The sequence below is a fragment of the Topomyia yanbarensis genome, chromosome 3, assembly GCF_030247195.1.
Source record: "Topomyia yanbarensis strain Yona2022 chromosome 3, ASM3024719v1, whole genome shotgun sequence".
In the NCBI taxonomy this organism is placed as follows: Eukaryota; Metazoa; Arthropoda; class Insecta; order Diptera; family Culicidae; genus Topomyia; species Topomyia yanbarensis.
Window position 1 is genome coordinate 126789344 of NC_080672.1, and position 13046 is coordinate 126802389.

General features: G+C 35.6%; 1 protein-coding gene across 2 annotated transcripts; it reads left to right on the forward strand.

The window, feature by feature from the left end:
- The first annotated feature begins 1694 nt into the window (after positions 1-1694).
- LOC131692796 (bifunctional peptidase and arginyl-hydroxylase JMJD5-like) lies at positions 1695-3822 on the forward strand. 2 transcript variants are annotated; one of them, XM_058980082.1, is made up of 4 exons: positions 1695-2035; positions 2113-2278; positions 2485-2596; positions 3341-3822. In XM_058980082.1, exons 1-4 carry the CDS (start codon positions 1745-1747, stop codon positions 3786-3788), a joined length of 1017 nt encoding a protein of 338 aa, XP_058836065.1. In that variant the 5' UTR covers positions 1695-1744; the 3' UTR covers positions 3789-3822. The 2 variants fall into 2 exon arrangements, with proteins under 2 accessions (XP_058836065.1, XP_058836066.1); XM_058980083.1 differs by having other exon boundaries at positions 1922-2035; positions 2101-2278.
- Positions 3823-13046: the final 9224 nt, after the last annotated feature.

Below are 13046 nucleotides of genomic sequence, written 5' to 3' on the forward strand. Positions count from 1 at the left end.
TGATCATAGTAGATATTGCTTATCATTTATATAACAGAATCGCCGTTTATTCTTTTATTTGTGAATAATAACCGTACGCCCGCTTCTGTCTAAAAATGAAAGTTTGGCCTTTATATTCCATATGAGAAGAAGGGCCTAAGTCGAAATCTCGAAGAAAATGCATGTTTCGCCGTTTTGTTTTCTTTAATTATACATCGAACTAAAAACCATTTTAACCAATTTTCACCTCAATCTTGTAGTATTTTTGTTGCATAATGTCGTAATAGCAAAAAAGCAGTTTGTTTACATTTGCGATTTAAGCCCTAATGAAAAATCTATGTCGAATTATGTTATAATTATTAATAATTATTTTGATAATTTTTGTTACACACTGAAAATAATGTTTTGATAGATCGGCTGGGACTGGATGTTATTGGCTCACCAGACATTCAAAAGTGGTTTTTAGCGAAAACCGGGTTTCAATCAGTAAAGAAATTGGCCGCTCGTGTGAACAACGCTTTCTTCAGAAGCTGGAGTGCAACAAAATAAAAGTTTATCAATCGAAGGAATTAAAATTCCCTTTCACATTTTTTCACAGTCTTTTTCTCTACTTAATTTATATTTCGCTAAATCTAAAATATGTATGTCACCATAAACTATATGGTTCATGAATGGTATTTTGTCAACTTGTATTTGAACAAAAAGCATATTTTGGTATGGTGACTGTTACTTAACAACCCGTTGTTTGTATGGTCGAGAATGGAAAAACGATAATTCTTATGTTCGATATTATAGCGTAGACGAGCCCTTATTCATTTCATTCAGGGCAATTAAACGTATTACGAACTAAACAATTTAGAGCACCATTATGGCACGCAAAAAGCTGGATAATTGTATTTTTTCTCTGGGAAAACATGCCGTTCAATGATTTTAACCACTTCTAGCCAATGGCTGGTTAAAACAAACTAAAGTTTGCCACAAATTTATTCTCCAACCTTTCTTTTATATCCAGTGGTGCAACTATGTACCATAGCAATGGGTAACATTCGTAGTTCGGTGCTCATTTTATCGAAAACCTTGAATAAATTCAATATTCATCCTAAGTGCTACTTTTTCTGAAAACAGCCTTATGTACAGCGTTGTATGGTTCTTGAGCCCGAAAAAAAGTCCTATGTGAGAGGTTCTAGTTTAAATTTTTGAAAGGACGCATTATATTAAAGAGCTTAAAAATATTATTAAATAAATTTTACCAATAGATCATAGTCCTCAGACTATATTGGCATTATTCTTGACAAACATAAAATTACGGCGGAAAAACCAACTGGCAAAATTCTCTTCTGAAAAGAGATTTCGGACAAACCGTTACCGGTCGCACACAATTCACAACAATTAATGAAAGAGAAAACTTTTCTCTTTTGTTTACTCCCAACCTATGTGATTGGCGAGTAACGGTTTGTCTGAAATTTCCACTCAAAGTGAATTTTGACAGTAATTACGCCGTAATCATATGTTTATCGAGAATTGTTCCACCAAAACACATGTTTGTTCCCAAGTACGGATTTGTTTTAGCTCCATGAAACTTTAGCTTCTTTTTTCTCAGTTAACTTGAGCTGAATGTCACTTAGGACCTTTTGAATAAGTACACGTGATTTCGTTTTATAGTTGTATGTGTGTGGTTATGCTCAGAGAGAAAATTTTTTTCTAGTTATGCTGTCTAACGGTAATGTTTTTGTAAACAAACCTTATTCATCAGCTGTTTACCGCTATGAATATTCTTAAAGAGCTTCGGATTTTGTTCCCTAGCAAGGATTTTTTCTCCACGATATCAGCTATAAATTCCAAAAAACTTTTTCGTGATGTAATAAGAATAGTGATTGAGCCGTTTGTTAGCGAAGACTTTGATGTTGAACGTTTGATAGCTTCCGAATTTGCGCGGTGTAATCTACTTCGGATTGGCATAGTTTATGATTTGGTACATGGTAGTTTGCATACTGGAGAATGGCATGCAGTCCCGACAGAAGAAAGAGAACTGTTCACAATCTTAAGCTTTCTTAGGGTAAGCGTTACTTGCAACTTTAGATTTTTTTATTAGACGCCGATATCAGCAAAATATCACTTTAGTAACAATTCTAGATAATCTACATGGTACTTTACGTCAGAGAGAGTAACGAACTGCTAAGTGATGCCACTTATATTGCTGATATAGGGCTAATGTTGGGATCCAGAGTTTTTGCAAACCCTAATCAACCGGACTTATGTCTGCTGACAGAAGTGGCCACTGTTTTGACGGAAGCGAATGGTACGTGTAAAACAGTTACTTAAAACAGGTTTAACACAGGAATATACCAAAACTCCGTATTTTAGCATTCATTTTAATTGAAAAAAAAATCTAGCTTCTCAATTTAATTTAAATAGAATATCAATAGAACAACAAAATCGAGAAACATTATTACAATGACATTCAGTCGACTTTTCTGATCAACACCTTGTTCCTGCTGTTTGTAGGAAAACACCGGAATGAGCCTCCTTTGAAGCGTATAAAAATCGATTCTGATGATAACATACATATACAATGCGATATTCCTGTTTTGTACTGTCCAACCATGGAATATTTTGGGTAAGTAACTCTCGTTATTTTTTACCTTTCCCTATCGGTGCAGTATTCGGACTTGTTCGCAAAAACCTTTTCAGAGAATGATAAAGCACATAAATAGGGGAAAGCGAGGCAACATGAGCACTCTAAAGTTGAAGGCAAATATAGATTCTATAACATTTCCCCGAAAACCATTCCCTAGAAAATAAAATGCCGAAGCCTTTTCCCCAGAAACACATTTTCCAGAAAGTACCAAATCTCTGGAAAGTACTTTCCAGAAAGTACCAAATCCAAGAAAAATATTTCCCAGAAGGAACCAAAACCCAGAAATATTTTGGCAGAAACTATCAAAACTCAGAAAATTATTTGACCGAAAATTATGTTTTTTTAACCAAGTTCGTAACAATCATTTCATTTAGATTATATTCACTTAAATGGGGCTGCAAAGCGTAGTTGGTAAATTTTTCTAAGAGGCGAATGACCGTATGGTTAAAATCGATAAAATCTAAATAAAAATGCTATGGGGAAGGCTCCTTTTGTGATCTTTGAATATAGAGCACGAACAGATAAATTCTTTCGATTGAGTTATTGGGTACTAGACTAATATTAGTGCATAGTAGTGCGTATAATATAAATTCGAATTTTGTTTTCGCTAGTTCTCGAAGAGAGTTTGTCTATGACTGAAATCCATTTTAAACAACCTAAATAACGATCTAAGAGGCATTCTTAAAATATATTCTAACCGACGCCTTCAATCTCAATAATTAGCACTCACCACTACGACAAACAGGAACCAGTTCTACTTCGAGGTGTTATTGACGATTGGCCAGCAATGCAAAGGTGGCATGATCCCAACTATCTTATCGAACTAGCAGGTGAAAGAACCGTACCGGTGGAGATCGGATCTCAGTACAGTAATGAAGATTGGTCGCAGGGTTTGGTGAAATTCAAGGATTTCCTATTCGATAATCTGGGACCACCATCATCAGGAGATAAACCTCAAAATAGCGGCAAACGGGCCTATTTGGCGCAACATGAGCTGTTCGACCAAATCCCGAAACTGCGATCGGACATTTTCGTACCGGATTATATTGGAAGAACTGATCTGAGTCCACGCATTAAGGCGTGGCTTGGTCCAGCAGGAACAATATCACCGTTGCACACCGATCCTTGTCATAATTTGCTGTGTCAGGGATTCATTTTATTCCTGTATTAGGCGCTCCAGACATACAAATAGATATAATCAAAATCTCCCATGCGTGTAAACCATTTTTCGTCATTTGAGCTTTTTCGGGTTTTTTTTTTGGTTTTGCAACGATAAATAAAAAGATGGGTGGATAATGTAAGGGACATAACCGAAGTGAAGTAGAATACACTTTACGCCGTTAATACGAATGCTGCAAATTTCACTATCTTTTTGGTGGCTGTATTAAACCAATTATTTCAGTACTTGTAATTGAAATATTAAAATATCTGTACATGTACATCTAAATCTAAAGTATTCAAACATATTCGAACATATGTTTTCTCATATGGTAACCCTGAAAAAGGCATTTAATGATAGTAAAAGAATTCGAAATTCGATGTATGTGTACTGTTATTTTGGTGTTTCCACTAGATATTCTACTTAATTTCGGTTATGGTTCTAACATTACTCACCGTATTTCATAGCTATTTGGGAATATGAATGGCGCGTATCAGCGAGCTGCATTGCTATCGAGCGAATTCATCCACCAACAAAATCTTCTTGTTCTTATTCGGAAAAGCTATATACTGCCAATAATCGCAAGTCAGTTCCATGTTCTATGGGATTCCCTATCTACGTGGGACTGACTTACGAGTATAGGCAGCATACTATACAGATAAAAGAGATTATAACTACTAGAGGGAGCAAAGCGCTACTGTCTCCATGTATTCACGGACTGAAACATGGGGTCTCGCTCTACCGGAAGAAGTATATCCAAAAACGATGAAGGGGTGTGACATCGAGTAGTTTAAAATTTTCTTACCGGTGAGTCCGTTCCAATTATTTATTTACTTATTTTTCTTTCTTGGTGATTTTATCTGAATATTATTGTATATTTATTTTGTTTGTGTTAACTTTATTAGGGAGGGGGAGGTGCGTAAGGGTTTCAGCGCGAAAAAAAAAACAATTATTTTAAAGATTTTTTTTTAGAAATTTGGGTGAAGCGGGTTAACCTTTTGTACATTATGATGTATAATTTCAGTAACATTTCGTTATTTTTCAATGCAAGAATATAGACCTGCGACTCGGTGACGAAGCTTTTTGTAAGACGTATCTGGAAAAAGCACGATTTGCGGTGTTATCTGTCAAAAACTCCTTTTTTGCAAACTTTGCATACACATTCCATGTAAACAATACCTAACCCCTACGTTGAGTTTTCGAGATAGTTTCATTTTTCAATTAAGTAGGTTTTTTACTCATTTGAAATAAAAATTGCAATTTACACGAAAAATCCCGCTTTTTATGAGTTAGTAATGCCGCCCTCTATGCGGTAACAAGTGGAACTAAAGTGTTCATTCATTCATCCATTCATTCAACATAGCTTGTAATATGTACTACAGTTCTACCAACGGTTCTACTGAACGTACTATTCAGCTAAATCGAACCATTTTTTCACCAAAATGTATAGTTCGTGTAAATCGAGTACTGATACACAATCATGCAAAAAAAAACGACTCAGACATCACTTCGCTAAAAGTTTAATAACTTCTTTTAACAAAGCCTTGTTGAATAGCAATCTTCGAAAAAGTTGTAGACAATTAAATTATCTTTCTTCTTTTTACTTACAGCTATAATACGATTCATACCATGCCGCCTAGCGACAAAAATGCGAGCTAGATTTGCTTCAAATTTGGAGCAAATACACCTGGTGGGACTAGAAATTGACTCCGGGGTGAGCCGAAATGAGTCTTTTTTTGTCACTCTGATATGTAATGTATAGATATTTTATAGGTATACTTCGTTGTTTGTTTGGTTCATTGGAGCTAAAATGACACGAATTTTTATTTGCTATGTTTCTTATTTTCTTTTCATTTGTTCAGTCTTAAAATCGTTAATCATGTATGTGTGTGTTTGCTATGGCAAAAACCAATTATTTCTTGGTAGATTTTTCGAATTTTATTCCCATAGATTGTGTACGACAATGTGTTTTGGTAACCTGAATTTGGAATGAAAAAGAAACTATAAAATTCTTTAAACACTGTTGTTGTGGCCTTCAAAGGGCCAATATAGAATTATTTTTGGACTCGAACTATGGTATCGGCAACGAGCTAACCCGACCGGTACACGAACTGAGTTATTTGCAAAAATGCTATTTTTTATATGTGAGCTACCGAACGTAGATATGATATGGGGCGTGGCTAACAGCGGTGTAATGTGTATCGCACGCTGGTGGATAGCACGAACCAATCATGGCACAGATAATTACTGCTTTCACAAAATGCATTATTTTCGTTATTTATAGTAGTCGTACATTTTAGGGAATTGAATAAATTATTCGGGCACATATTTCCGATTAAATAGTGAAAAATATTGTGACTTCGTTCAGTACAATGAAAGTTATTCGCATTCAAAACCTGGGATATTCCTCAGCAAAAATTTTTAAGGCGGGACCCCAGTTTTCAAACGTTAAAAGTATTCGACTACACAAATCCAACTTACACATTTTTTTGAAATACGAATGATACTATTATTTACAAGAGTTTGGATTTTATTTAATTGATAACATCGATCCTATTCATTTTTAAAAGATTACATTACTTTTTGCGAGAAAAAATCCTGAAATTTGAATTTTTTTAAAGGTATTTAGCAATGATTTTATTACACCGAACTTAAAGTTTTTTAATAGTACCTTTTACAGTGAAAGAATTAGGGGAGTTATGGTATTTTTTTCCTGAACACGGGAAATTTTTTCTCAGAAAAAAATTATCTGAGCTCTAAAAATTGTTTTAAAAAATTCTAACCTACAAAATGACAATTTAAAAAACCTCATTTTTTTAATGAAAAGTGAAGGGTGTTTTTCCAATCAAAATTTTGTATGCCAAAAAAATGTCACTTGCCAAAAATTATTAACAGCTGCTTTGAAAAAAATAATTAACGGTGACTTCTAAATCGATTTACGGTGTCGTTTCGATCTAATCTTGACCGATGAAAAATGGTTTGCGCACTTGGGAGATTTTGACTGAACAGTGTAACTAATAATAACAAGTTATAGCTGGCTAATTTTCTTAAATTTCCAATAAATATTTTTAAAATATATGACTATGCTAAGTACGTTAAATAAATTCATTATATGCTGTATCATAAATTCGTTTGTATGTTCCGTTAGCGGACTAAATAACAATGCTAACGTTTATTTAATTATTTTCTAACAAACCTTATCTTCTAACGAAACTGGACACGTACATAGGTTTTTGGCAGCAAAACAATTATGCTTGCATCTCCCGCGGATACACCGAATGTTTACCCACACGAACATTTCATCCTAAACAACACCTCTCAATTGGATATGAAGCACTTGGACTACGACCGATATCCGAAGGCCCGGACAGTTCGATTCCGTCGGTTAGTGCTTCGTCGCGGGGAGGTCCTGTACATCCCGCCAGGTTGGTGGCACTATGTGGAATCGCTTGCACCTAGCTTTTCGGTGAGTTTTTGGTTTGAATAAACCAGGTGGATAGAGTCTGTTGAAATATAATTACACCAGATCTGGACTGCTTCAGTTAACACCTGTTCTTTTGCTGTAGCTAGAAAGCTGCCTTCAACGAAACATATTGAGAAATCCACTGTAAAATAATATAATATGAAGGGGATTGTGAAACATTGTGAAAGGAATGTGAATCGTTTGTTAAACTTTCTATGTCGAAACGCCATTCCCATAACTACTTTAGTTATAGGCACATGCAAACGTTAATTTACACAAATTTGTCCTTAACGGAGAAAAATTGGCTTTCACCCACAAATATTCTCCAGGATAGAAAATATTTTAGTGTTGAGCGAACCAATACGCAATAAAGCGTTTTAAGACAGTATACGTTCCTAAAGTTTTTTGCTATCTAGAAGATGCACAAGGTATGAGGTATGTGAATTGAACGTTAGTGCCGATTCCATGATGACTTCCTTGACGTGAAAGTGTCTTGGAATGTTTGAGTCGAACACATGGTGGAATGTTGAACTGGATCTGATGACGCAAACGGGACAATTGAGCTTTTGCTCAGGCGTAATGGGGGAATCTGGCGTAAAATGCTCAAATCGAATGTAATTTTGTTTTACGATATTTAGGGCAAGGCAACAACGAACCTCTTGTGTAATGTTAAAGTTTATTTATACATTCATTATGAACGAAACATTTTATTTTCAGTCATGCAAAGCCACACATACGCCCGTTTGAAGAATAGAGGTCTACCCATTTTCACGACGAGGAGCGCCATGATGGACATGATAAGAAACCATTCATAAAATACGCAATAACGGAAAAAATGTCCAAAACTGACTCTCCCCTCCCCTATAGTTTTATTGTCACAACCCTCCTCAATTACGAAACAAATTCGTTACTTTTTTTTTCTTTAGCAAAAACATGTTACGTAACGTATACTAGCTTACTAAAATTATCCCTCCCTACCTCATGTGTCACAACATGTCCCATATTGTTAAACCCTTCCCCCCTAAAAGTGTTACGTAATTTATGACTGTTGCCTAATTCTTGATAAAATTGTCTTAAACAGGACATTCAAAAATATTTTTAAAACTTAGACTTGTATACACTCGATGAACCAAAAAAAAAGTTTGAATGGCATCATAAAAACCGAACAATCTCATATTTTTAAGTAAAATTCGCTCACTTGTCTTCAAAAGAACCGGGGGAATTCTTTTTATGCAGTTTCCGTTGTTCATCGCTATATATATTATGCATTCTCATAAAAAATCAAGTCAATTCGTTGAATAGTTTTTGAGTTTGAGCTTGAAAAATTCGGTTGCGAGAAAAAACGCTACTATACTTGCCGATAGATTGAAATCATTGAAGCGCATAGCTGTTTAAAACAAAAGAATGTCAGCGTGTCCATCGAGATTACCCGAGACTTTTCTAGATGTTCAATACCAACCATTAAGCGAATAAAAAACATCGATTCTTTACTCACTATACTAGACGCCCTTCTTAAACTGGTTGGCAAAACTGTATTATCGTGCAACATGAGGCCAAACTATGTCGCCATTCACCTCTGATACAGAACTCCTATCCCTTACCTCCCCGCAGTGCCAGCCGGGGTACAGACCTCCTTTTGCCGTTTTTGCTTAAACTCGGGACTGGGTCGGGTTCTATCCCCAACCGCTGTCTGTTCGTTCACTTCGACAGGTTGACGGATTGGAGCCTGTTTCAGTTTCGTTTCGAGCGAGAGTGGCATTAGTGAAGATCGTCTAGGATCTGCAGTCATATGCTGACAGAGAAGGGGGACAAACGACGCGCGCGTGAAACTGCTAGTGTATTCGCTATTTTGGGCAGCCTAAAATTCTTTCCTGGTTTTCTTTTGTAGATTTGTATACAACCCTCGACTAATATTATTTTTTTTTCAATAGATAGTTGTTCGGAAATCAGCCCCAATAGAACGTTAATCTGACTAGTATCGATGACCACGGGTTAATACGTGCTAAAAATTCGCCGCGCCTGTTTTTTATGAATCTAATTTCAAGTTCCGTTATTGCTAACAAGCCCGTGCATCAGGCTACCAATTCTTTGTATTTCGCTTCAATGTTCGATATTATCGTTCGTATACGAATTTCACAAGCAATCCGATATGGAAAATAGGAAATACTTTCCTTGTTTATAATATCTCGCGCTATCATAACAACGTGTTATCACTCGGTAGTTTTCCACCCAATAAATATATCTTAGAAAAGGAACGACGAAGTTTTTTTTTGAATACTGTCGCAATAAATAGTGATCCGGACCATTACGCAGATAAGATTAGCTTTCCTAGGCAATACTCCCACGGTCGGCTGTGTGGAGTTCAAATTGCTTTTGTTTAGAAAACAGGATACTCTCGGTAGCCGGCTACCCAGACTTTAAAAAGAACCAAAAACTAAATAAGATCTTTTCTTTTTCGAGTGATCGTGTACTCGAAAACCAACTAATCTACTACCTAATAAACCACGCTTTACAGGTCGCATCGCTTGCTTGGAGCGAATCCTAGACCTTATACCCTTCCAAACGACCAACTCCGCGACACCTATGGAAGAGCCTGATGAATCGTCGTCCTTCCGTTAAGTAGGTGGAGCATCAACACTTCCTGTCTACCTTATCCTTTATCCTTCCCCGTGAACGATGGAGATGGGGGCGGCCGGCAATGCTATCATGCTGTTGAGTTTTTAATATGGGTCGGATTGGTATGAATTCCTACTTACCACTTCCTAAGCAACTCTTATTAGATAATCAGCAGTCATGATGAAGTCAGTGTGCAATCCGCCAAAATCATCGTCACAACGCAACGTAACGCAACTATACTAGACGCCCTTCTTGAACGATTTCTGTTTAGACCACAGCACATAGGGGGAGGCAATATGAGCACCCTAAGGTTGAGGGCAAATATATCTGCAGCAAAACATACAAATAATCCTAAATTCCCCTCTATTGGTAGAATACAACATATTCTTTACATGTAGTTATTAAACGTGCTGAAAAAAGAAGATTTTGATCTTTGAAAATAATCGTTGTTTGTGATGATCGATTTTTGGCTTGGTGAAAACCTTGTGGGGCAATACGAGCAATCTTAAGGGCCAATATGATCATGTCGCAAAAGATTGTATTTTATCACAAAATTTAAAATTTATTTCGCTTTTACTTAATAATAATCTTATTTTCCATTGATTTAGCCAATGAAATTCATCTTATAGATTTTAACAGCATTTTCGGACCTATTAGATACAAATGTCCATTTTGTTTTAATAATATCTTTGCGAGTAATTTTCTCGAGTAAATAATATTATTCATCGTTCGTAGTAACTTCAGGTATAAAACGTTTACATAGGGATAACTTGTGAGATTTGCGTGGTGCTCATTTTGCCCTATGCTGAAGAGCTGGTTTCGCAGATTTTTTGTGGAAACTATAAAGTCTTGTTAAATTATTTTTATGTGTGAAATAGTTAGAAAGACGTTAAATATTACGGAGATGTATGCATTTTTCATTTTTCAATTACCACACACATACTTCATGCGAATGCTTATTTTATATAGCTTGAATCTTATAACACTTTCAGTTCTTTGATATCCCGTCAGATTTTTGGATTTTTTGTTATTTGAAATTTGTTTTATGTCGCAATTGAAGTATTACATCATCTAATGATGATTGACGGAGCATTCGTGCAAACAAAAAAAATCGAAAATGTTTATTGATTTTTGGAAAACAGGGGTACTCAACTTGCCCCACATGGCCATATTGCCTCACTTTCCCCTACTAAAGCTGTACAATGACCTGTGCATAAGAAATTTGGTTTCGGTTGTATCCCATATTCGTCGAAGAATTTTTATTCCGTCAGGTTAAGGAAGGTGAGATACTTGTAATTTAATATTGACGTCTTTAAAAGTGAAGAGAAATATTACTGAACCGAAATGGCTCCCTTGTTAGATGTCGGATGTGGCGAGGAATGGCGTATATCAGTGTTGAATTCAACTTAATCGACGATAACGATGAATTCAGAGCAACTACCGGCGCACAGAGGCGTAACAACTGCCAAATCTTGGCCAAAATAGCAAAAAAGGAGTTTTTGTGCTTTTGCCCATTTTCTTCGAAAAAATTGTTTTTTAACCCTACTCTTATAAATGACTTCAGAAAAATAGCTTTTTTGAATGATTATTTTAGTATGTAGGTACTTGAAAATGGTGCATTTCTACGGGTTTTTAACTTTAATTTACATTATTCCACAATTTTTCACATTGCCCAAAAACTAAGTATACAAAGTTCATATAAATGGTACAAAATCGTGACTTTCGTAGCAAACACCAACAACTTTGGCCAAAGGAGACCTATTTTGGTTATGTTTTTATCTTTTTTGAGTTGGGTCCGGAAAGTGCCATTTTTTTCAATATTATTAAAAATTCGGTGATGGAAAAAGTACCTTGTCGGGCATTGTCGGGAAATTCCATTTAAAGGACACGGTTATTTGGACTCTCTTCTCCCCGTTTCACGAAAAAAGCATTCCCAATTAATTCCATTACCTAAGCGGTAGGATGTGAAATATTACTAACTATATAAATAGTCACACGCACAATTTGCCTTCTAAACGTAGGTGAATCGTTATTCGTTCAGGTGGTATCTGTTGTGAATTTGAATACTTTCTATCAATGCTTTTTCTTTGTACATAGTCCATCAAATTAAGTTTATTCAGATTTTTATGGAGATCATTCACAAACATCTGACTAATGGTATTACGAAATTTTGTTCATAATTTGAATCTTCTTTAAAAAAAGTTAATTTTTGGTATATTAAATTTTTTTGTTTCATTTAAGCATGCTGTTTTTGTACGAGGTTATTTTCTAGATACCGATAGAAGGATAAAAAGGCTCACAAGAAGATATTGTTTTCACATTCTGGAAGAATTTCCTGCAATGTTTATCTAAGATAAGGTTGGCAATTTAGAAAAAGGGCTAACAGAAGAACTTAAATGCACTAAAGAAAAAGTAGCCTAATTGGATCGCAAATTAAGCAATTTTAAGATAAAAAATTCTTCAATTTGTGGTGTTACAGTCATAAAATCAAAACGTCTGAGTGCGAAGCCTTCTAACTGACACACTTTATTCCCAATAACATCGCTAGATTTGAAGAAATCAAGATTGAAGTGGAATTATTTTTTTTTATTTTGGCTCTGAATTACACTGTTAGGAGGATTAATACGATAATTATTTATTCGTATATCGTCCATAACTGCAACTACTACTACTTTACTACTCTTTGACATATAATAAAGCTTAAAAACGTGCAAAATAATTTTGACCAGGAATTTGGTCTAGTTACGCCACTGTGCGGCGTTGAATTTCGCGTTGATTTCATCGTCATCGCCAACACGCTTCGTTGAATTCAACGTTAGTCTTGTCGGAATTTTTTATGTTGAAATTGGTTTAAAGAGGTTTATTATGTCTATAGTTTTACAACAAGAGATTTTAAATTCTGAAATAAATGTAGTATTTGTGAATGTTATTGTACAAATATTGGATCCCGTGCGCATAACTTTAAATTGCGCGCGGAGACCTTCTTTCGCGGAGGCGAAAAATTCGTCTGTTGGCATACTGCGTCAGGGGATCATTTAATTTTCTCTTGTTTTTCACGTCCAGGTCGGATCTGGCTTGGTGTCCGCGATCAGATGTTCTTCCCTACTTCTTGCACTTATTGTTGACCAGTGTAAATCCGTCGTCATTGTTATTATCTTCCTTGCCGATGTTACTTATAGTTGATTTTGGGG

Coding starts and splice junctions, on each gene's coding strand:
- LOC131692796 (XM_058980082.1), top strand. CDS start 1,745: ATGAATATTCTTAAAGAGCTTCGGATTTTGTTCCCTAGCAAGGATTTT. Junction 2,279..2,484: donor TGTTTTGACGGAAGCGAATG/GTACGTGTAAAA, acceptor TGCTGTTTGTAG/GAAAACACCGGAATGAGCCT. Junction 2,597..3,340: donor CCAACCATGGAATATTTTGG/GTAAGTAACTCT, acceptor CTCAATAATTAG/CACTCACCACTACGACAAAC.